Consider the following 24,978-nt stretch of genomic DNA (forward strand, 5'->3'; position numbering starts at 1 on the left):
TACTAAAAAGCTCAATGTGGCACTGTTATAGGTTGCCAACATTTAAACAAGTAATAGAACAATTTAAGGATCTGCGCTGTGGGAAAGACAGAAAGCACATGAGCCCTGATCTTAACTCTATTCAAACCTTGATCTGACATTATTTTCGTTAAACACATATCAACCATCAGCAAACAACAAACACAAAGCAAAACACTTTAGTTTACAGCTTCATGCACGTTGACAGTTTTTACAAAGTAAGTAACAGTATTTGTTATCACAATCTATACTGCGAACTATGATCATTCAAGCACATGTAAACACAGTTAACATGCTGTCTTCTATTATACTTACAATACGATGCTATTATTAACAGTGCTTACCTTTTACACCGTGATCTAGCCAAACAAACCGAATGCGCAATGTAATTTAGTTTAAATCTGTACGATCATCTTATATCCACAGCGTGATCTGCTCTAGTGTTTTTCACGTGCGCACCACATTCGTTAGTGCGCACGTCGCTGGTATTTCCCCGTGCTGAACAAAACGCGTTGAAGCAAAGGTTCCGTGCTGAATAGTTCCGTGCTGAATAGTTCCGTAATTCTATCACAATCACACAGTAGATTGTTTGTTTGTTTGTTTGTTTATTAGGATTTTATCGTCATGTTTTACACTTTGGTTACATTCATGACAGGAACGGTAGCTACTCATTACACAATTTATTAATTCACACAAGGTTATATCGAACACAGTCATGGACAATTTAGTATTTCCAATTCACCTCACTTGCATGTCTTTGGACTGTGGGAGGAAACTGGAGCACCCGGAGTAAACCCACGCAGACACGCAGAGAACATGCAAACTCCACACAGAAAGGGCCCGGACCGCCCCACCTGGGGATCGAACCCAGGTCCTTCTTGCTGTGACGTGACAGTGCTACCCACTTAGCCACCGTGCCGCCCCACACAGTAGACTTTATATTAATTAAATCGAAATGTTGATTTTGTACCTTTAAATAAAGTAGAAAATCCTAATTCTGACATACTACTGCACTTTTTCTTTCTCTAAGAAGACAAAACAGTCCTCCATAAATCGTGTTTCTTTGTATTACCAGAAAGAACTGTGTAATAGCTGAACTTAGATCTCAATGGGCTGGCAAATGGGTAGCACTGTCGCCTCACAGCAAGAAGGTCCTGGGTTCGATCCCCAGGTGGGGCGGTCCGGGTCTTTTCTGTGTGGAGTTTGCATGTTCTCTGTGTGGGTTTACTCCGGGTGCTCTGATGAACCTTGTGTAATGAGTAACTACCGTTCCTGTCATGAATCGCACTGTTCATCCTTAAAACCTTTATGAGGAAAAAGTCACAGTCTGTTTTCCCTTTTACCCTCAGGAAAGAGATACAACATTTACATTTTTGGCATTTAGCAGCTCCTTTTTTTATTCAACGCAACTTACAGGACTGTGACAGTATATTGCCTAAGCAAATGGAGATTAGTGGCCTTGTTTAAGGGCCCAACCTGGCAGTGGTGGGGCTTGAACCAGTGACCTTTTGATTACTAGTTCAGTACCTTCGCCGACAGGCTGATAAAATGGACAGTGAGTGTGGCAACAAGGAGGTGGTTTTAATGTTATGGCTGATCGGTGTATATCACCCCTGTGGGAAGTCATTTTTAACTAAGCCTAATAACTGTTTGTGACACCCTTGGCAGTAACGACTTTAATTAAACATTTGCAATAACTTGTGATGAATCTTTTACATCACTATAGAGGATTTTTGACCCAGTCCTACTTGTAGAATCATTTTATTTCAGCTACATTTGAGGTTTTTAACTGCTCTTTTAATGTCTTGTCACATCATTTAGAGATTCAAGTCAGGACTCTGACAAGGCCACTACAGAAACCTTAATTTTGTTTTTTTGAGCCATTCAGAAGTAGACTTGGTTGTGTGCTTTAAATCATTGTCCTACTCCAATAACCCAACTTGCTTGAGCTTTAGGTCATGAACTGATTGGTAAATCTGCTTCAAGATTTTCTAAGAAAGAGCAGAATTTATGGTTTCCTCAATTATGCCAAGTCGTCCAGGTCCTGATTATGCTATGTCCGGTCCAGTTTTTTGTTGGCACTCGCTATCTTTTCAGGGAACTCAGCCATTGTTGTGGCACTTGGATCTGTCTTTTCTTAGAAGCAGGCCCAATATATGAATCCATGCTGGGTGGCTTTTCTGAATATGGTTGTTGCATGAATTTTTTTCAGCACACATTTCCACTGTCATATGGTCAATCTAAGATGGGTTCAGACCCAGACATTTCTGCATAGATTTGATGTACAGCTTTCTTCTAGCATAAAATAGTTTCAGGTTGTATTTCTTGATGTATTACATGTAATCAAATAATAAAATGTATTATGCATGAGATATAAAGAATATAAGTTTTCCTCCCGTATAATAGCAAATTTGGTTGTTGTGTTGAATCAAAAGCAGTAATTATTTAAAGCGTGATGATAACATTATAAATAAAATATCAGACAAGTTAATTTGATTAACATTTTATTTGAAATAAATTATTTTACATAAGTGACTATTTACATGTTCCCACTAGGCATCCCTGCATTAAATAACACAATAAATAAGCAGTTAAATTATGTATAAAATAACCAAAGGTCTTAAATAGCAATATAATAGTTGATATGATCATGCAGCAAGAGGTCAGATGAATACCTGGCCTCTGAGTAAGATTCATACCAAATAAATAAAGTAAATAAGTTAAAAGCAAACACTGTATCACAGTGTAAAACAGATGATGATCATATGTTCAAGGAACAACTGCATTCAATGTTAGTTCAAGTATTTTTTCTGATTAAAAATCAGTCCATGAACTTGAGAATAAAATCAAGCTTGTTATATAAAATCTACTGAAGCTCCATCTGTCCATTAATCTTCCACCAGCCTGGCTCAATCTCTCCAAGAACTTCCTCCAAACACTGAGAAGACAGATTTGGCAATGGGGCCAAAGCTTGAGACTGTTCCTGAGCAGATTCATCCCACATTACGCTTCCACTCTGAGAATATGGCATGGGTGGTGAGGAGCTCTCCAGTCCCATGTCCCAAAAGGCAGAATCAGCAGATTCTGGAGACGCAGGCTTCAGGGAGCTGACGTATCCAGAACTCACAGTGCCATGAGGATATGGAGGTGGAGGATAAAGGAAGACCTGGCTCTCATCATTGCTGCTGGATCCAGTGCCCTGAATTGGTGGGCTCCACAGACACCCTGGAGAGGACAGTCCCCTGGGTCTCAGAGAGCTCCAGCTGATAGGGGTCATCTCCAATTCTGAAGGAAACGCAGAAGGACTTAAGCTGGTGCCCAGCAGCCGGTCCTGGCGTGGTCTGATGGATGGAGTGCTGCAGTGGGCTCCACTTGGTGGATAGCCAAAACTTTGTGGAGACAGGTCAGTATAGAAGCAGTCCTGTTCACTGTCATCTCTCAACACTGGTTGAGCATTGTTGAACTGCGCCTGTCTGCTGTCCATCATGTCAACCATGTGAGGTGCCAGGAAGGGGCTGGGCAGAGAAGAAGCAGCTTCTGGTTGAGGGGAAGTACTAGTGGACCTGTTCTTCAGAGTTCTTGCCCTCTTGTTCTGGAACCATACCTGTTAAATACAGAGATAATGCAAGTTAGATTATATAGAAGAATAAACAGTTCAAATTTACTGCTCATTTATTGCATTACCACTTGATGTATTTGTAGACATGTGTATTTAGTTTAGAAACCTACCTGAATTCTGGACTCTGGGAGGCCAGTGGCTTGAGACAGACTTTCTCTGACACTAATGCCAGGGTACGGGTCCACACTAAAAGCCATTCGTAGAAGCTCCAAATGCTCCTTAGTGAAGCTGGTCCTCTTTCTCCTGCCTGCAACCTTACTGGCCTGAGATGCTCCATCTTTACCTGAGGGAAGAATAACAATACACTTTAATATATATAAAACATTCATAAGTATAAAATATTTTTAAATTAACACCTTAATACATTATTATCAATGTATCCTTACCAACAATGCTATCAGTCCACATGGCTTGAAAGCTCTTTAAATTAAAAATTGATTTGAGTAAGATAAATGAACTGAGGTAGTAAAGCTGGCAATCCTGCTGCTTGTGATTCTGACTCAGGACTGAGGGCTGCCATTATTTATCCCAGAATCTCTTGGACCAGAGTAGGTGGAGTTCTAAAGTTCTAAAGGTTTGAGCTCTCTGATCTCAACTAATGCACATCAACCCAAACTTTTCACTTGCCACACCCTAATTCACACCTCATTTACATTCATGCTTAATCTTTACATCAAGAACACACTTCATTCTCAAAATATTGGTTTAGGGGTTAACATGTTAGGGCAATGAGCAATAACATAAGTATATTATGTAAGTATTTAAACATTATATAAGGATAAATGTGTGACAATTCTTGTTGAAGATATTTCATTTAACATTATAATTAACATATTCATATTTTTTATCACCATTATTAGTAGTACTACTAATAATATTATTTTGCTTATTATTATTATCATTATTATTATTATTATTATAGTAGTAGTAGTAATATTGTTGTATGTGTTTTTGTATTTAATTATTCATTGTTGTACTTTAAATTTTGTTATGGTTCAAAACTATATTTCATTTATTGTTATTACTAAACTGTAGGTGACATTAATAATAATAATAATAATAACAATAATAAATAAAAATAAATAAATAATAAACATAATAAATAATAAAATAAAATAAATAAATAATAAACATAATAAATAATTAAATAAAAATAAATAAATAATAATAATAATAATAACAACCCAAAAATAAAATGTAGCTGCAATGTATAATTATATATTTGATATATTTTAAAAGTAAATTTAACAATTAAATATATATTTTTTTATTAAAAATGTAACAATAGTAACTTTTAAAGTTTAAGGGGCAGAGGTAGCTCAAGGGTTTTGGTACTGGATGACTTATGATGGTTTAAGCCTCACCACTGCCAGGTTGTCACTGTTGGGCCCTTGAAAAAGGCTCTTAATTCTAAATTGCTCATATTAAATATTGTCATAATTATATCAATATATAAATAAGTCACTTTGGCTAAAATTGTCTGCTATAAATAGTTAACATTTGTTATGTTCTCATTTTATTATTGTTTGTTTTTTTTAAACATGGTTTGAATTATGTATTATTGTTTTATAATAGTTATTATTATTATTATTATTATTATTTTTATTTTTTTTATGAATAATAATAATAATAATAATAATAATAATAATAACAGGTTACACAGGTAACAACCGGCCTGACAACAGGGTAAGTGAGTATTTGGTTGTACTTGCTTATTCGAGCTCACCCCAATTTTTAAATGAAAGTTAAAAAAAAAATTCTTAGTATTTTAAATGTAAATGTCTGCTATAAATAGCTGACATTGTTATAATTTATTATTTATAATTTTATTATTATTGTTTGTTATTCAAGTTATAATAGTTATAATCAAAAATTGTTTGAATTATGTATTATTGTTATTATAATAGTTATTATTATTATTATTATTTTAACCATTATTATTATCATTATTATGATAATAGTAGTAATAATAATAATAATAATAAAGTTAAATGAGTGTTTGGTTGTACTTGATTATTCAAGCTCACCCCAATTTTTAAATGAAAGTAAAATTGTATTTTATCTTAGCATTTAACATATTTAAAAATTAGTTCATGAATGTTATATATATATATATATATATATATATATATATATATATATATATATATATATATATATATATATATATATATATATATATTATATATATATATTCTTTTGCATTCTTATGGTAATGAAAATAATTAACTTATTAACATAAAATGCTAATTTAAAATATGTTAACAAACTTCAGTGTTCTGTGGTGTTAATAAAATGTGTTAAACACTAAGTATTCAAGCTTGTTTATAAAGTGTTAGATTAATTATAATTATTATATTTTAAAAATATAGTTTTAAGCTATAAACTGTGTAGCTAATAAAAACATAAAGCTAATAACATAAACATAAAACCAATAATCTCCACAGGAAGAGTGGTGAAGATTCTTTGTCTTGGGACAGAAGTGTTAGGACTAAGATCTCCACAAGCTTCTTTTATGCTAATGACTCTGATTAACTGAGTGTTCTAAAGATGGATGAATGATTGATTGGCTATCCTAATCAGTTCAATGGCTGTTAATGGTCATACTTGATCAAAACATGCCAGTGATAATGATGGGTTTGATATCTCATAAAGTTCAACAAACAGTAGCCTGTTAATAGATGCTGCTTGGTGGTTTAACACCTTGTTAGGATAATCTGTTTTAGTCATATTTGCAATCAGATAGGCCTGGAAAAGAAGATTGATCATTTTGTCAAATTTTAATCAGTCCTGCTGTGAGCATACAGACTTGAGCCTAATCTGGGCCATGCTTTATAAAGACTACAGGTCTACTGTCCTGAGAACAAAACATGCCATAACACTTTCTAAGCAATTTTAACTACTGTGATATGTAGGCAGTCATTTCACAAAAAAATTCAACTGTTACATAGTATCTAAGAGCAAGATAACCAGTTATTGGTGTTACACATGTATTGAATCTCATTTAGCCTGCACAAACATAGGATAAATAGTCTTTAGTACAGAGCCCAGATTTTTTTACAGTACATTACAGTGATATTAATTACCTCTACACCTCTTCTGTAATGGCAGGATTAATGCAAAAAGTACATTTTCGAGCAAATTATGCTGCATTCAAGATGGCATTTTTCAGGGACGCCTATCCACACATTACAAAGGCATGGCTGCGGAAGGCAAGAGTACAGGCACTAAACTGACCTGACTGCTTAACCTGTCCCCAGTACAAATTTTTTTTTTTTACATTTATTAATGTGATGACACTCTTGTACTTTCATCATGTTTAGTGATAAAAAGGTTGAGGGTATGGATTTAAATCATACCATGTGTGAAGCAACAAAAATCATTTTATGGGGCTGCTTTTTGCAAAAGGTACTATGGCATTACACATCATTAAAAACACTAAGGCATATACCAACTGTACATATTTTCTATTTGTAAAAGTTATAGTTCATTATATTTGTAAATAACATTATATATGTACAGTATATATATATATATATATATATATATATATATATATATATATATATATATATATATATATATATACAGTATATATATATATATATACAGTGTATCACAAAAGTAAGTACACCCCTCACATTTCTGCAAATATTTCATTATATCTTTTCATGGGACAACACTATAGACATGAAACTTGGATATAACTTAGAGTAGTCAGTGTACAGCTTGTATAGCAGTGTAGATTTACTGTCTTCTGAAAATAACTCAACACACAGCCATTAATGTCTAAATAGCTGCAACATAAGTGAGTACACCCCACAGTGAACATGTCCAAATTGTGCCCAAATGTGTCGTTGTCCCTCCCTGGTGTCATGTGTCAAGGTCCCAGGTGTAAATGGGGAGCAGGGCTGTTAAATTTGGTGTTTTGGGTACAATTCTCTCATACTGGCCACTGGATATTCAACATGGCACCTCATGGCAAAGAACTCTCTGAGGATGTGAGAAATAGAATTGTTGCTCTCCACAAAGATGGCCTGGGCTATAAGAAGATTGCTAACACCCTGAAACTGAGCTACAGCATGGTGGCCAAGGTCATACAGTGGTTTTCCAGGACAGGTTCCACTCGGAACAGGCTTCGCCAGGGTCGACCAAAGAAGTCGAGTCCACGTGTTCGGCGTCATATCCAGAGGTCGGCTTTAAAAAATAGACACATGAGTGCTGCCAGCATTGCTGCAGAGGTTGAAGACGTGGGAGGTCAGCCTGTCAGTGATCAGACCATACGCCGCACACTGCATCAACTCGGTCTGCATGGTCGTCATCCCAGAAGGAAGCTGACGCACAAGAAAGCCAACAAACAGTTTGCTGAAGACAAGCAGTCCAAGAACATGGATTACTGGAATGCCCTGTGGTCTGACGAGACCAAGATAAACTCGATTGGCTCAGATGGTGTCCAGCATGTGTGGCGGCGCCCTGGTGAGAAGTACCAAGACAACTGTATCTTGCCTACAGTCAAGCATGGTGGTGGTAGCATCATGGTCTTGGGCTGCATGAGTGTTGCTGGCACTGGGGAGCTGCAGTTCATTGAGGGAAACATGAATTCCAACATGTACTGTGACATTCTGAAACAGAGCATGATCCCCTCCCTTCGAAAACTGGGCCTCATGGCAGTTTTCCAACAGGATAACGACCCCAAACACAACCTCCAAGATGACAACTGCCTTGCTGAGGAAGCTGAAGGTAAAGGTGATGGACTAAACCCAATTGAGCACCTGTGGCGCATCCTCAAGTGGAAGGTGGAGGAGTTCAAGGTGTCTAACATCCACCAGCTCCGTGATGTCATCATGGAGGAGTGGAAGAGGATTCCAGTAGCAACCTGTGCAGCTCTGGTGAATTCCATGCCCAGGAGGGTTAAGGCAGTGCTGGATAATAATGGTGGTCACACAAAATATTGACACTTTGGGCACAATTTGGACATGTTCACTGTGGGGTGTACTCACTTATGTTGCAGCTATTTAGACATTAATGGCTGTGTGTTGAGTTATTTTCAGAAGACAGTAAATCTACACTGCTATACAAGCTGTACACTGACTACTCTAAGTTATATCCAAGTTTCATGTCTATAGTGTTGTCCCATGAAAAGATATAATAAAATATTTGCAGAAATGTGAGGGGTGTACTCACTTTTGTGATACACTGTATATACTGTATATACTTAAAGTATATCAAACAGTGGTTAAATACGTTGTTAACTGTTAGAAAAAAGCTAAGCTTTCAAGTACACAAATGCTTAAAACTTTAAACTTCTGAAAAGTATTTAAAAAAGATAACACATGGATGTGCTGTCAACTTTTTAGATCCCATATATGCAATAGCCAGCAAGCAGCATACTGTATACACAGGTTAGATTTTTTCATGATTTTTTTTTTTTTATTGAAGCGTTGAACTATGAATTGTAACTTAAATTTACTATTTCACACCATCAAAGCTGTGAAAGAACACTTATTTTAATGGGAGAATTATGATTTGTGCATACATTTTCTGAGTTTTTATGTCTTTAGACTGTGGGAGAAAACCGGAGCACCCAGAGGAAACCCATGCAGACATGGGAAGAATATGCAAACTCCACACAGAAAGGACTTGGATCGCCCCGCCTGGGGATCAAACTCAGGACCTTCTTGCTGTGAGGCGACTGTGGTACCCACTTGTTTGTTGTTTGTTTGTTAGGATTTTAACATCATGTTTTACATGTTGGTTACATTCATGACAGAAACGGTAGTTACTTGTTTCACAAGGTTCATCAGTTCACAAGGTTATATCAAAGTCATTTACAATTTAGTTTCTCAAATTCACCTCACTTGCATGTCTTTGGACTGTGGGAGGAAACCGGAGCACCCGGAGAAAACCCACGCAGACACAGGGAGAACTGGCAAACTCCACACAGAAAGGACCTGGACCGCCCCACCTAGGAATCAAACCCTGGACCTTCTTGCTGTGAGGCGACATTCTGGGTAATTTTAACATGTAAAAATACTTTTACTTACTCTCACTCACTCACTGTCTTAACCGCTTATCCAATTAGGGTCGTTTGGGTGCTGGAGCCTATCCCAGCTTTTCAATGGACGGGGCGCCAGTCCGTCGCAGGGCATACACACACCCATTCTCTTATAGGGCAATCAGTGGGTGTGTTCGAAAACCTAGGGAGCTGCCTTGCTGTCTTACTGTCTACATAGGCAGCTGACTTAGTAGAGAGGATTCTAATAAGTTAGTGACTTATAAGGCAGGTTATTCGAACGCACTACTTAGATAGCGATTCCATCGGGTTTAGCATTTCGCGTTTAGCATTTCGCCATTAAAACCAATAAACTTAGGTAGCACAGCACGCTAACGTCAATAACATCTCCCTTCATGTACCGATAACGGTTAAATTTCCTGACAAGCCCGAACTTGCAAATAAAAACACTCGGTACAAGTTTATACAAGTTAAAAATCAGTAATATTTTATTTACGTTTGAAAATAACTCCATTCGTTTCTCCGCCCCGTCAGCCATGAATGCTGGGATTGTCTTGATCACTAAGGCAGCGTCAGACGCTCACTCGTTCTTGAGCCAAAATAACATTGAAATAATAAGATGCCTCAGAAGTGTGGATTTTAAGGCATCTAGGATTTCGAACAGCCTCATTCTCGGGAGCGCGCACAGGATGACGTAAAATGCTGCCTATGTAGACAGCACACTAGCTTTTCGAACACACCCAGTGTCTCCAATTAACGTGACTGCATGTTTTTGGACTGTGGGAGGAAACCGGCGCACCCGGAGGAAACCCACGCAGACATGGGAAGAACATGCAAACTCCGCACAGAAAGGACCTGGACCGCCTCACCTGGGGATCGAACCCAGGACCTTCTTGCTGTGAGGCGACATTCTGGGTCATTTTAACATGTAAAAATACTTGTAGTTAATACTCAATTCCTTATATAAATAAATCACTCAATGAATAATTAAGCAGTCCTTCACCATATGTTAAATGCAAAATTTCTGTAGTAAACTAAGAGGAATTAAAGTACTATTAGGACAGTGTTTTGGTGGGAATTGCCTCATAGTGCTAGCCAATGCTGGTCATTAAATGTTCAATAATAGGGCATAGGTTTGCATTTTATAAAGACAATAATGTATCCCAGTAGAGTAAACACGAACATTTAGAATTGTAATCATTAAAACGATTTAAAAAACAGCTTAAACAAAGTCAATTTATTGAGTCAACTGTAAAGAAAATGGCGGCCATTCCGTCACAGGCAGACATGGCGTCCTTCAAGTCTACCACTAAGCTTATCAACATTTACACTGCATTTAAAAACAATCCTGCAACAACACGGAGGGACCGATTCTGTATTAGAATTGAACTTATTTCAGTCACTTTAATTAATAATGTGCATTATATGAACAAGTGTAAGTGTGCGTGATGAAATATACAGTAGTTTAAGAGGGTAAAGTTAATGAGTTTCAGGTAGTCATCCATATTCATTCCTCTCAGTTCCTGCTTCACTACTCACACACTCATACGGCACTCAGCAGCCCATTGTTACCCGGATGGAACTGTCATGGCCGCCGTCACTGACCTGCAAGGCTAAAGGGAAAAGAAAGGTAAATGTATTCAAATTGATACTATCTAAGCATTTTTTGTATGCCGGATAGATTGAAACATTTGTGTAGTTTGTATAAATGACTTGTTTGTAATATGTACTCTTTAAAAAACTTCTCTACGCTCCTAATGGATTGCTGTGTTGTGTGGGTGGGGGCGAGGTGCTTTATTTTCATGGATTTAGTGAAATAGCGTGGATTATAGAAGACTCACAGGCGTTGTTTATAATGTAAAAATATTCTAAACCCGCAGTGCTGGTGACTGTCAATGCCATGCATGAATGCCAAGCAGTGTCGGTGGCACTATTGTAATGCACTTTCTTAGTTTAGTTCGTGTTGCTTAAAGTTGCTGATTGCAAAGTCAATTAAACTAGTCTGGTTACTTCTGTAAGATCACTGAGAAGTTTTATATATAAATCATGCATTATTCATGTTAATAAATACAGTGCCAACATCCTGCCAACAACTGTGGGTCAAACTTGAGCTGAAATTAAATGACCAAGTTCATATAACGTGGATAGACTTTGACTGGCTGTGCATAGCTGAAATTTACTCCAAAATTACCCTTTCAGGTCAGGATCATATGCAGAACAGTTACTGTTGGTCAATAATGATGTCTTAGTGGCATCACCAGAGCATCTGGGTGAAGATCATCTTTTAGGATTGAATATAAGGGTCACTGACATCATTTAATGTCCAGTTAATTTTTTTTCAAACCAACCACACATGACGTGTATCAGATGAATTGACAGTGTGTTCTTTATTTGACCCACTGTTAATGTGTTGAAGTGTCATGTGTTGTAACTTAGTCATATTTTTGCCCATGAAAATTCTAATAGAAATCTTTGTGATGCTTTACAATGATGCCCTGTTTTTGCATTATGAAAGAATCGCTTGCGTTGTTTATAATGTGAAAATATTCGAAACCTGTAGTGCTGGTGACTGTCAATGCCATGCATGAATGCCAAGCAGTGTCGGTGGCACTATTGTAATGCACTTTCTTAGTTTAGTTCGTGTTGCTTAAAGTTGCTGATTGCAAAGTCGCTTAGAGGTTTTATATATAAAGCATGCATTATTCATGTTAATAAATACACTGCATTAACACTGTCAAAATCCTGCCAACAACTGTGGGTCAAACTTGGGCTGAAATTAAATGACCAAGTTCATATAACGTGGATAGACTTAGACTGGCTGTGCATAGCTGAAATTTACTCCAAAATAACACTTTCAGGTCAGGATCATATGCAGAACAGTTGCTGTTGGTCAATAATGATGTCTGGGTGAAGATCATCTTTTAGGATTGGATATAAGGGTCACTGACATCACCCTTTTTTTGTCCAGTAAATTTTTTAACCAACCACACATGACATGTATCAGATTAATTTACAGTGTATTCTTTATTTGACCCACTGTTAATGTGTTGGAAGTGTCATTAATGTTGGTATTGTTGCATTTCCTATAACATGTGTATATAGATGAAGTAACTTAGTCAGATTTTTGGCCATCAAAATTCTAATAGAAATCTTTGATGCTTTACAATGATGCCCTGTTTCTGAATTATGGAAGAATCACTTGCGTTGTTTATAATGTGAAAATATTCGAAACCCGTAGTGCTGGTGACTGTCTGTGCATGAATGCCAAGCAGTGTCGGTGGCACTATTGTAATGCACTTTCTTAGTTTAGTTCGTGTTGCTTAAAGTTGCTGTTTGCAAAGTCAATTAAACTAGTCTGGTTACTTCTGTAAGATCACTGAGAGGTTTTATATATAAAGCATGCATTATTCATGTTAATAAATACAGTGCCAACATCCTGCCAACATCCTGCCAACAACTGTGGGTCAAACTTGGGCTTAAATTAAATGACCAAGTTCATATAACGTGGATAGACTTAGACTGGCTGTGCATAGCTGTAATTTACCTCAAAATAACACTTTCAGGTCAGGATCATATGAAGAACAGTTACTGTTGGTCAATAATGATGTCTTAGTTGCATCACCAGGGCATCTGGGTGAAGATCATCTTTTAGGATTGAATATATGCTTCACTGACATCATCTTCTTTTGTCCAGTGTTTAAATGTCATTAATGTTGGGATTGTTGCATTTCCTATAAATGTGTATGTAGATTAAGTAGTTTAGTCATATTTTTGGCCATTAAAATCTTTGTGATGCTTTACAATGATGCCCTCTTTTTATTAACTTGTGCACAGTGTTTTTGTGAGGCATAGGGCCAACTGTGACAACTATAAAGGACTTTTATTTTGAAATGCCTTTAAAAAAAAGATTGCTCAGGCTATTGCATTAATAGGAAGATTAAAATTGACCTTTGTGGTGAATTTACAAGGTCAACAGTGCTTTTATGTCAGTTTTTCCCTACTTTTCCCCCTGTTGATGATGTTGTATTCCCTCTTCCTCAAGTAGACTCTTCTAATTGCCAGGCTGTTATTGTAAATAAGAACGTGTTCTTAATGACTTGCCTGGTTAAATTAAAGGTTAAATAAAAAAATAAAAAAATACTATGTCAGATGGGTGGCACGGTGGCTAAGTTGGTAGCACTGTCGCCTCACAGCAAGAAGGTCCGGGTCCTTTCTGTGTGAAGTTTGCATGTTCTCCCTGTGTCTGCGTGGGTTTCCTCCGGGTGCTCCGGTTTCCTCCCACAGTCCAAAAACATGCAAGTGAGGTGAATTGAAGACACTTAATTGTCCATGACTGTGTTCGATAAAACCCTGTGAACTGATGAATCTTGTGTAATGAGTAACTACCGTTTCTGTCATGAATGAAAGAGTGTAAAACATGATGTTAAAATCCTAATAAACAAACTGTCAGGTGGTATGACACACAGAATGTTGAAAAAGATTCAATACATGACCATGTGTATAAAAATTGCATATAGTTATCTTGGCATTGTCTATTGCTCCTTAAACTAGGATTTTCCCACTTGCTTAATAGGTGTGCTAGAAATGTAGAGTAACTGTTCAATGGTGATATAAAGGCATAGCCAACGGCCCCACTCACTCCCAAAAGTGTTCATGTGACTTTTCTTTGCACAGTTGCAAAGTGCTGAAACTGGCAGTTGGAAGATGCCACCTCTTAAAGTGGGTCAATTATCAGCAAAGAAGCAAAGAGATTGTATTCACAATGACAGAAAACACTTGATTGCAGTCATTGCCCCTAAACGATATGATACAACTTATTAAGTAATCTGTTAGCATGTGAAAGGTTCTGTCATCTTGAAACAAAGATATCTTTAAGGATTACACATTGTTTGGTTTTATGTAATCCATCTGTCTGCATGCAGGTTTACAGGTTAAATCCCAGTTTACCTTTATGGTTTAAAATTTAATTGGCTAAATGTAACTAACAGACAGATAGACAGACATACACCTAACAGCCATAACATTAAAACCACCTCCTTGTTTCTACACTCACTGTCCATTTTATCAGCTCCACTTACCATATAGAAGCACTTTGTAGTTCTACAATTACTTACTGTAGTCCATCTGTTTCTCTGCATGCTTTGTTACTCCCCTTTCATGCTGTTCTTCAATGGTCAGGACCCCCACAGGACCACTACAGAGTAGGTATTATTTGGGTGGTGGGTCATTCTCAGCACCACAGTAACACTGACATGGCGATGGTGTGTTAGTGTGTGTTGTGCTGGTATGAGTGGATAAGACACAGCAGCGCTGATGGAGTTTTTAAATACCTCACTGTCACTGCTGGACTGAGAATAGTCCACCAACCAAAAATATCCAGCCAACAGCGTCCTGTGTCCACTGATGAAGGTCTAGAAGATGACCAACTCAAACAGCAGCAATAGATGAGCGATCTTCTCTGACTTTACATCTACAAGGTGGACCAACTAGGTAGGAGTGTCTAATAGAGTGGACAGTGAGTGGACACGGTATTTAAAAACTCCAGCAGCGCTGCTGTGTCCGATACACTGATATCAGCACAACACACACTATCACACCACCACCATGTCAGTGTCACTGCAGTGCTGAGAATGATCCACCACCTAATGGTTCTGACCATTAAAGAACAGGGTAATAACAGGTAAAAAAAAGTATGTAGAGAAACAGATGGACTACAGTCAGTAATTGTAGAACTTCAAGGTTCTTCTATATGGTAAGTGGAGCTGATAAAATGGACAGTGAGTGTAGAAACAAGGAGGTGGTTTTAATGTTATGGCTGATTAGTGTATTTTAGAACTTAGAACTTTTGTTAATTGTCATTAAACCTAGTCTATTCTGTAGTGTTTGTGTGTGTAACCAGCTCTATATGTTCAAAAATAATCAGGGATTGATGTGTTTATAATTTTTTTTATTTGTCTTTTGCAGAAACCATTATTTTAAGACATGGAGGTAATGGCAGATGACCCACCACAAAGCCATGACCAGAACGGAAATGCAAAGAAACACGTTTTAACAGTGCATACATTATCTTTAAAAGAGCTGGCTAATCAGACAGAGATCACATATAATGATATCTATAACCACGATGATGCGCTGTTTGGAGAGTCTGAATCTGGAACTGAATCTCATACAGAGAGCAAATCTTTGGAGAAATCACCATGCAAGGTGCAACAGGGTGCTGTTTTCTCTGGAAAAATCCTCAGTTTTTGCTGCTCTGAATGCAAAGGTGATGTCACTTACAGCCCAAATGACTTGCTGAAACATTTCCAGGGAGTACATAAGGGTACACTTCCAACCTATCCGTGTGATCTTTGTACCTTTGTCACCAATGAATTCTCTTCTCTTCAGCGGCATCGCATCGGGCATCGGGACACTTTCGTCACTTGTGAAATCTGCAACGATGGAGTCCAGTACACTCTACTGTTGCTTACCAGGCATTTTATTATGTGCCATAGCTGCAATGGACTTTTTCGCTGTAAGAAATGTGACTTTTCAACCAGAGACGCAGGCACCTTTGTTCAGCACATTCATCATCACAATGAGGACAGCCAAAAACATGTTAAGTGTCCATCCATGAGTCCTACACAGGGGAAAGTTTACAGCGGGAAAGCCCACTCTGGGACTTTTCCTTTCACTTGCCAATTCTGTGGCTTTGGTGCTTCTTGGAAGGAGTATCTTAATAAACATATGTCTGTGGCTCATGCTGATGAAGTTGATAAAACAAACCGATGGAGGACAATAGATGATGGTTCTAAAGTCAATTCTCCTGGACTGAAGCTGCTGCTTAAAAAGAGTCCTCCTCCTGGAGGATCCAGAGAACCACAGTGGATATCACAGCTGAATTCCCTTCCCGGAGTAGGTCTGCTTGACCACAATGGACGGCTCTTAAATCCAGAGAAAACGTTAGAGGAAACGCAGCAATTTCTTGAAAGAGCTGTTGGAGTAAAGAAAGAGAGTAATAAATGGAGTAAAGGAATACTCAAAGGTGAACAGCAGAGCTCATATCCTGTCACATCTACAACAGCACAGCCAAAGATGCAGGAAAATGAACTCACTCTTGGATCTGGAATTTTAGACTCGAGCAACAGCAATGGACTGACTGTTCTCATGGTCAAAAATAAAATCTCCATTCCTCCCAACTGTACTACAAAGGTCATGGGCTTTAAGATGGTAGACGGTAAAAAGCATTTAGTTTTAAAAGTCATACCAACAAAACAGGAACCTGATACCAAAATTGAAGAGAATGAAAAGACTACCAGCTCTCCCAGTGCCTCGATGTCCTGTAGATCAGGATGTGTTCTTGGTTCAGAATTTGAGAAAAAGAAAGATTTGTCTGATTTAATAAAAGTAGAGGCACACGACAGCGAAAATAACAATTCGGATGGGTCACAATTGGTAGATGAGCATAAAGCAAAGCAGGTTTGTGAAAAAGTTCATGAGCCATCAGCCTCGCATTGTGTAGACTTGGTTTCTTGTATGAACAAAGAGGCACCATTTTCCAAGAACCAGACAAATGATTTAGAAAAAAAACCATCACCTGTTCATGAGCTTTCTTTTTCTCATTCAATTGCTGATCAGTCCTCAAATTCAACTGCCGAGGATTTAAGTGTGGAGGAAGTATCTCAGTTGGAATCAACTGTGCATGGACCCACAATAGTTTCCAACCTAATTACAGTATCTGCAAGTGAAGCCCCAATGTGTTCTCTGACTTCTGATTGCATTGAAAATGATGTCACAGCTGCCACAGTTGATCCATGTGAGATAAATAGAGAGCAGACCTCACCCAGAATTTCTATTAATTTAACCATTGAGAAACAACAGCGCTTAGGTCTTAATGAAAGTGAGTCTTTACCATCTGAAAATGCAGCAACTGTAAATACTTGCCCTGTGGATGGTAAGTCTCTACAGACTAATTCAGCTAATGACCTTACCTTAAGTACTGATTTATCTCCAAGAAAGGAATTAACAGAACGAAAACAAGCTTCAGACAACACAAGTATGGACAGCCAGAACGCCAATATTACTTCAAATGGGGAAACGTTCCAAGACACAACTCCACAAAATAAACCAAATGCAGCTGATTTGTTCACTGGCAAAGACGGTAGTACAGAAGTTGAAGCGGTACTGCAAAATTCCCCAAATCAGGAGGTTTTTAGTTTTCACAATTACTCTAAAGAGACTTTTGGCAGTCCCCCTGATTTACTGGATGTCGATCAGTCTCCCGGAGATATAGAGGGGGACGAATATGAAGAAAATTTTGAAGAACTCAAGCTGGATGCTGACTGGAGCTTAACACTACCTGCATCCCCACCCATTGGAGCTGAACAGTCTGAGGAATGCCTTGAAAGTGGAAGTGCCAGTGATAACGATCAGGCTTCTTTAAGTCTCCAAACATCATTTGAAAGGGTTTCAGATAGTGATATAGAGGTTGATGAGTGCATAGCTACTGTTGATGAGTTTCCTATTGAACAGACAGAGAAAAGAGATGGCTTCTCAGAACCAGAAAGAAAAGCAGAAAACGCTGGGTCATCTGCACTTGAAAAGGGGACTGCAAATTTAAGCAATGCTGCTGTTTTGGGCAAGATACTTGAAAAGCACTCTGATGCTATAATCAGCCAGCAGCTCGAAAAAGACAGGATGGTATCCACAGCTACACCACAGGATACTAACAGACCTACTAAAACAACACTTCGAATTGTCCAGATGCCTGAGGGAAAACGGCAGATGTTCCTTCAGACTGCGGAGACTCCATATGCCGTCCCAGTCCAGCTTACAAGTGGTCCAGGCTTCAAGCTCATTACAAAGTCTTGTGCTTCTCAAGTTAATGTGTCATACATGAAGTCAGGAATTGAAAGGTCTTGCAAAGGTACAGGTTTATCTCTGACATTAAATGGTGGTAGAATTGGAATGTCAGCACAAGGATTAGGAGAAAAGGCCAAAGGTCAGGCATCAGTTTTGCAAACTGCGAACAACAGTGGGGGCCACTACATTGTCAGTGCTTCTGCCCTGAAAAGGCCCCTGCTCTTATCAAGTCCTGTGAAGTCATCCTCTGGAGAACAAAGGATAAACACACAACAAACTTGTTATTTGGTTCACCAACCACTTCCTGTTGCTCCAGTAAGTTCTGAGTCCACTGATTCCACCCCTAAGACTGTACTAGCCACACGCTCAGTATTGACTTTACCAGTAAACTCAGCTGATAAAGCAGCTCCTTTGCAAACTGGGCGACAGGCATACCTAGTTAGATATATCTCTCAAGCCAAGTCAGGCTTACTGGTTAATAACACGAGTGAAAAGAACGCAGGTCAGGGCAGCCAGGCAAATACAGCTGGAAAAAACAGGTTTTTAGTTGTAAGAGGTCCAAATGGAACCAGGTTTCTCACCACTGCCCCATACACATCAGCCAAGAAGCCTATTTATGTGGCCGCAAAATCTCTGCAGTCACCTTACATTCTTATGTCTTCAGATAACTCGATTACAAAATGTTCAGCTGGACTGAATACCTCCAATGCTTCTCACAGCCCCTCTTATAAACTAATCTCAGCAAAGCTTAAGGACGTTTTATCTAAAACAGACATTAACAATAAGCAAGCTGAGGAAAGCTCAGAATTCCAGTCCACGCTGATGCCCATAAATGCTTGTTCACAGAGCCTCCGGAGGAGAAAGAGATCACTACTCGAGGGCTCTTTTGAGACTCATTACAAAACAAGAAGAGTATCAAGCATGTCATCTGCACAAAAAGAGCCCGTCTCACCGTGGAAGCCAGTGGCAAAAGATGCTAAAAGAACACTCAGGCTTACTCCATTCAGACCATTTCAGCAGATCAAATGTCCTCGTCAAAACCAGCCGGTTGTGGTGCTGAACCACCCTGATGCTGACATCCCTGAGGTGGCAAACATTATGAAGTCCATTAAAAGGTACAACGGTGAAGTCGTTAAAGTGGCATTGTCGCAGAGTACAGTCAGCGCTCTTTCTAAATGGAGTCTTACTGGTCCAGATGGTCGACTGTCAAAGAATGCTTCCTGTGTTACAGAAGTTTTACCACGTACTGGGAACAACGTTAAAGAGCGATTTATCCTAAAACTGAAGTTCAAAAAGAAAAATAGGCGCAAATATGAGGTTGTAAAGTTGTCATCCAACACAGGTTCAGATCGGAGTTCAATGTTTAGGTGCTGGTTTTGTGGTCGAGCATTTAACAATCAAGAGGAGTGGATCGGTCATGGACAGAGGCATCTCATGGAGGCAACAAGAGACTGGAATAAGGTGTTTTAATGTAACCACAGAGGTCTTTGATCGGTTAAAAAGCCGTCCTCTAATGTAGAAAGGGTTCTTTTTTTTTTTTGTAAATAGTACAGTTGGATACGATTTAGCTGTCAATATTATTTTCATAGGTGTGCTTTTAAAAGATTTTTAATTCTAGTGTAATGGAGAAGTGTTTGGTATCTAAACCAATTTATATGTAAATGTTTTTAACATGTACATTGAACTCTTGACCTTTTTGTATGTACAGATCAGAACTGTGAAAACTGGACTCACTGTATGTTTATGGTGCAAGCAAACAGATCACTGGTATGAAAGGAAGGTGCTGTCTGTAACAGACCCGTTTTAACCCATTTATGTCAACAAATGTCTCAGGTAATATCAAATAGTCCAGTTTTAAAAAGGCATCCTTTATATTAGCTCACCAATTATGTTTTACGGACCAGTCCTTTTTAGTGTTTGGCGGTAACTGTGTTACTTCTTGATATAAGCCACTGTGCTTATTTTATTTTTGTTTTAATTTCACTGTAATTAGTCTGTAATAAGTGATATAAAGACAACCCTATAGGTTCCTGTGGAAGCCGTACCTTTTAAAAAAGTTATTTCTCTACACTGTATGGTGCATTCATATTCTTATGTTGTTTTGGTTCGTCGGTGCTATGCCATCTTCCTCTCTTAACCTGACCCAGAGTTGTTTTAGTAGCAATAATACATTTCACCACAGTTTTAAAATTGTGCAACCCACACTTGTGTGTTACCATGTTATGCATATTTAACTTTTTCATTCAATGTTGTCCTCTTTTCAATGGACGAAATGAATATTTTAAGCACAGTAATGCTTGACTAAAGAATTAAGTTATGATGCAACCCACCAACTCTGAAATTGTTCACCAAACACTAACTCTCGTCTCGTTCTCTTTAATACTTGTGTGCCTCAGTCTGACCCCAAAATTGCTACAAAGTCGTTGTTATACATGTTTACTGTTGGCTGTTTGTGATCAGGTAGATTTGAATGAGTAATACTTCACCCTAATAATGTCTAAGCTTTTGGATCATGTGTTAATTGTTGACAATGCAGGGTAAACCATGTCACCATGTTGGTTTTAATGAATGGTTAAATTTAGTTTAAATGGTTTAACTTAGTATTGCTGAAAGTCTCTCTCAGTGTGATGTTCTTGCTGATAGCATATGCAAACTTTCTTGTACGTCAAGTCACACTAAGATGGGCAACTTTTAAAATAACAGGTTCAGCTTTACCTCAAATATTCAAGCATCATGTGCAATAAAAACCATCAACTTAAAAGGAATATCAATTATTTTTAAGGGGAAAAAACAAACCACCCCATTTAACAGGTTCATGCCTCAAACACATGCATGAAAGCTGCATGTGTTTCATGAGTTGGAAACATGCAAATGTGCACGAGCTCTAATTGGTTGGCTGAATATTATCTGTCACCTGTTATCATTTTTATCTTGTACACGGCCTGGGGCAGCCACATGGACCATTTGTTTGTCCGAAACATGCAGTTTCTAGGTGAACTTGAACTCGCTAAATACATTAAAAAAATTAATCAACACCTGAATTTTTTTTATGAATATTTGTTAAAAATTGAGGTACAATTGCAACCCAAGGAGTGGTTTGTTTTTGTCGTATACTAAAACAGATGTGTTTAATTGACTTGCTATGTGACTCTTTAGAAATGTTACATTATACAGTACATTTCCACTTTAAAGAAAGACAATCGCTTTAATCGTTAGTACTCAAAGCAGGGAAAAAATCCATTTGCAGCTGCTTTTGCATCTGGATTGCTTAACCTTTTGCTGAGTCATGCAACATTTGAATCCTAACTATTTACTGCTTATTGGTCACAGGCCACTGATTTATATTCTGCTCATGTGATCCAGCCTTATACCACTACATCAGAGCAGAAAACATGACCCAATGTGACAGCAACCAAATAATGTTTTTACTGAGGCAAATCTATTTAGTAGGTAATTTCACACAGGTTTAAGGGATTATTTGGAAATCAGAGAGAACTTATTTTTCTATGCCAAGTGCCTAAATGTGATGCACCAAGTTGACACTAGTATATTGTACTGTATTTACCTCTTTGCAGTTTCAGTTTTCCTTAAATAAATGTAAATACTTTAAATGAATTTGTGATTTGTCTGGCTCATGTTTTTTATTTCGCCTTATACTTTTAAATGTACAAATATTTCATTTTTGTATCATTTTAAATTAAGTGATTTAATTTGATATATTTAAAAAAAAAAAGCAGCATTGTAATTATGCTGTTGGTTCTCTAGGGGGCAGTATGTGACAAGGCTTGCTTATTTGCTAAACTACTGTACATTGCAGTCTATAATATTAACAATACATATTGAAATTAAAAGCTAATTAAGGTTTATTCTGTGTTTATAGTGAAATTCTCAAGGTATATTTAGAAGTAAGTGAATTTTACTGTACTCAAAATGTAGCAAACTCTACAATAGCTGAGACTATTAACAATGGTTATGGGAGATGTATTGAAGAATGCTAGATGTTGCTGGGTCCAGTTACCATCTATACCACATTGCTATTGCCAAATTCATAGTTTAAAGGCCTAAATAATAATAATACCAAAAATAATAATTAAAACCACCTCCTTGTTTTTACATTCACTGTCCATTTTATCAGCTCCACTTACCATATAGAAGCACTTTGTTGTCCATCTATTTTTCTACATACTTTTTCAGCCTGCTTTCACCCTGTTCTTCAATGCTCAGGACCCCCACAGAGCAGGTATTATTTAGGTGGTGGATAATTCTCAGCACTGCAGTGACAATGACATGGTGGTGGTGCTGCTGGAGTTTTTAAATACCGTGTCCACTCACTGTCCACTCGATAGACACTCCTACCTAGTTGGTCCACCTTGTAGATGTAAAGTCAGAGACGATCGCTCATCTATTGATGCTGTTTGAGTTGGTCATCTTCTAGACCTTCATCAGTGGTCACAGGACGCTGCCCACGGGACGCTGTTGGCTGGATGTTTTTGGTTGGTGGACTATTCTCAGCCCAGCAGTGACAAAGAGGTGTTTAAAAACTCCATCAGCGCTGCTGTGTCTGATCCACTTATACCAGCACAACACACACTAAGACACCACCACCATGTCAGTGTGACTGCAGTGCTTAGAATGACCTACCACCCAAATAATACCCACTTTGTGGTGGTATTACCTGGGAGAGTCCTAACCATTGAAGAACAGCATGAAAGGGGGCTAACAAAGCATGCAGAAAAACAGATGGACTACAGTTAGTAATTGTAGAACTACAAAGTGCTTCTATATGGTAAGTGGAGCTGATAAAATGGACAATGTGCATAGAAACAAGAAGGTGGTTTTAATGTTATGGCTGATCTGTGTATATTTGTTACGAATCATTTAATCATAGTTGATAATAAACCTTGTTTAAACGTCTTCTGCAAACGTAACAATAAATTGCTTAAAAACAGCAATAAAAAAAACAAGTCGCAGTTAATCATTATTGCAAAGCCTTGGCTTTTATGTCCTGATCTGTGAACTGGTGCGAGAAAGCTCTTTTATTATTCACTGCACTGAATGCTACTTTTCACCCCACTGGTATGGTTATGATTAATGGATGCTCAGCTTTTACAGCCTTAAAAAAAGGGTTTCATGGTGTATTACTAATGCTGTAGTATCTGTAAGTAAGAATTTATCTAGATGGGTTTCCTAGATGTATTAATCATTGTGTTATTCATTTATTCATTAATTTATTGTAAGGTCATTTTATCCAGAAGGTTGTAGTGGCTGCAGGTTTCCACATCAACCAAATGTGAGCCATATCTGACTCCACTTACACCGATCAGCCATAACATTAAAACCACCTCCTTGTTTCTAAACACATTGTCCATTTTATCGGCTTCACTTGCCATATAGAAGAACTTTGTAGTTCTACAATTACTGACTGTAGTCCATCTTTCATGCTGTTCTTCAATGGTCAGGACCACTACAGAGCAGGTATTATTTGGGTGGTGGATCATTCTCAGCACTGCAGTGACACTGACATGGTGGTGGTGTGTTAGTGTGTGTTGTGCTGGTATGAGTGGATCAGACACAGCAGCGCTGATGGAGTTTTTAAACACCTCACTGTCACTGCTGGACTGAGAATAGTCCACCAACTAAAAATATCCAGCCAACAGCGCCCGGTGGGCAGCGTCTTGTGACTGCTGATGAAGGTCTAAAGATGACCAACTCAAACAGCAGCAATAGATAAGTGTCTCTGACTTTACATCTACAAGGTGGACCAACCAAGGTAGGAGTGTCTAATAGAGTGGACAGTGAGTGGACATGGTATACACCACCACCATGTCATTGTCACTGCAGTGCTGAGATCATCCACCACCTAAATAATACCTGCTCTGTGGTGGTTCTGTGGCGGTCCTGACAATTGAAGAACAGGGTGAAAGCAGGCTAAAATTATGTAGAGAAATAGATGGACTACAGTCAGTAATTGTAGAACTACATGATAAAATGGACAGTGAGTGTAGAAACAAGGAGGTGGTTTTAATGTTATGGCTGATCTGTGTATTTAATCAGTTGGTCTTGACCTTTAAATCACTGATTGGTTGTATCAGGTAAAGCTTGTGGCTAGTTGGTATAAAAACCTGCATTTACCAATTTATCTTAGTACCAAGAGTACCACTGCTTTTTGACACACCTTCCAGTCATGCATAACTATACTAATTCTCAATTTAGTCTATTGTGGTTGGGAGATTATAGGCTAATTTTTTTGTTGGCTTAAATTTTCAACAGCTATGTAAACTACAAATATATTTCAATATAGCTTTGTTAATTTTAGCCAAATTATTATTATAGCTAATGATTATATGTTAACAAATATAACAGGCAACTCTAGTAAATCATATATACACAACAGACCACAGTTAAGGTCAATCTGCTAAAACTGATTTGCAATTTATTATTACACTCACACACTATGTCACCTATTGTATGTAGTCTCTAATTGTAT

At 38.0% G+C, this 24,978-nt stretch overlaps 3 protein-coding genes across 3 annotated transcripts in view; 1 reads left to right on the forward strand and 2 right to left on the reverse strand.

Annotated features, from left to right (window-relative positions):
* bms1 (BMS1 ribosome biogenesis factor) overlaps window positions 1-446 on the reverse strand; it is a 30,135-nt gene extending 29,689 nt beyond the window's left edge. The window contains exon 1 of the mRNA XM_063003064.1: window positions 363-446. The gene's annotated coding sequence lies outside the window, so the exon portion shown is untranslated. The remainder of the gene's footprint in view (window positions 1-362) is intronic.
* Window positions 447-2,884: 2,438 nt separating this feature from the next.
* mxtx2 (mix-type homeobox gene 2) lies at window positions 2,885-4,045 on the reverse strand. Its single transcript, XM_063003954.1, has 3 exons — window positions 4,024-4,045; window positions 3,748-3,920; window positions 2,885-3,622 (listed from the first exon to the last, which is right to left on the reverse strand). Exons 1-3 carry the CDS (start codon window positions 4,043-4,045, stop codon window positions 2,885-2,887), a joined length of 933 nt encoding a protein of 310 aa, XP_062860024.1.
* Window positions 4,046-15,632: 11,587 nt separating this feature from the next.
* Window positions 15,633-19,963, forward strand: si:ch211-214e3.5 (zinc finger protein 518A). Its single transcript, XM_063003955.1, has one exon. It carries the CDS (start codon window positions 15,633-15,635, stop codon window positions 19,959-19,961), a length of 4,329 nt encoding a protein of 1,442 aa, XP_062860025.1. The 3' UTR covers window positions 19,962-19,963.
* Window positions 19,964-24,978: the final 5,015 nt, after the last annotated feature.

The sequence above is a fragment of the Trichomycterus rosablanca genome, chromosome 10, assembly GCF_030014385.1.
Source record: "Trichomycterus rosablanca isolate fTriRos1 chromosome 10, fTriRos1.hap1, whole genome shotgun sequence".
Taxonomy (NCBI): domain Eukaryota; kingdom Metazoa; phylum Chordata; class Actinopteri; order Siluriformes; family Trichomycteridae; genus Trichomycterus; species Trichomycterus rosablanca.

Excerpts from the sequence above, each read along its gene's own strand:
- mxtx2 (XM_063003954.1), bottom strand. The coding sequence starts at position 4,045 with ATGTGGACTGATAGCATTGTTG. Across the intron at positions 3,921-4,023 it reads GTGGACTGATAGCATTGTTG|GTAAAGATGGAGCATCTCAG; the intron begins GTAAGGATACAT and ends TTCTTCCCTCAG. Across the intron at positions 3,623-3,747 it reads TCCCAGAGTCCAGAATTCAG|GTATGGTTCCAGAACAAGAG; the intron begins GTAGGTTTCTAA and ends TGTATTTAACAG.
- si:ch211-214e3.5 (XM_063003955.1), top strand. The coding sequence starts at position 15,633 with ATGGAGGTAATGGCAGATGACCCACCACAAAGCCATGACCAGAACGGA.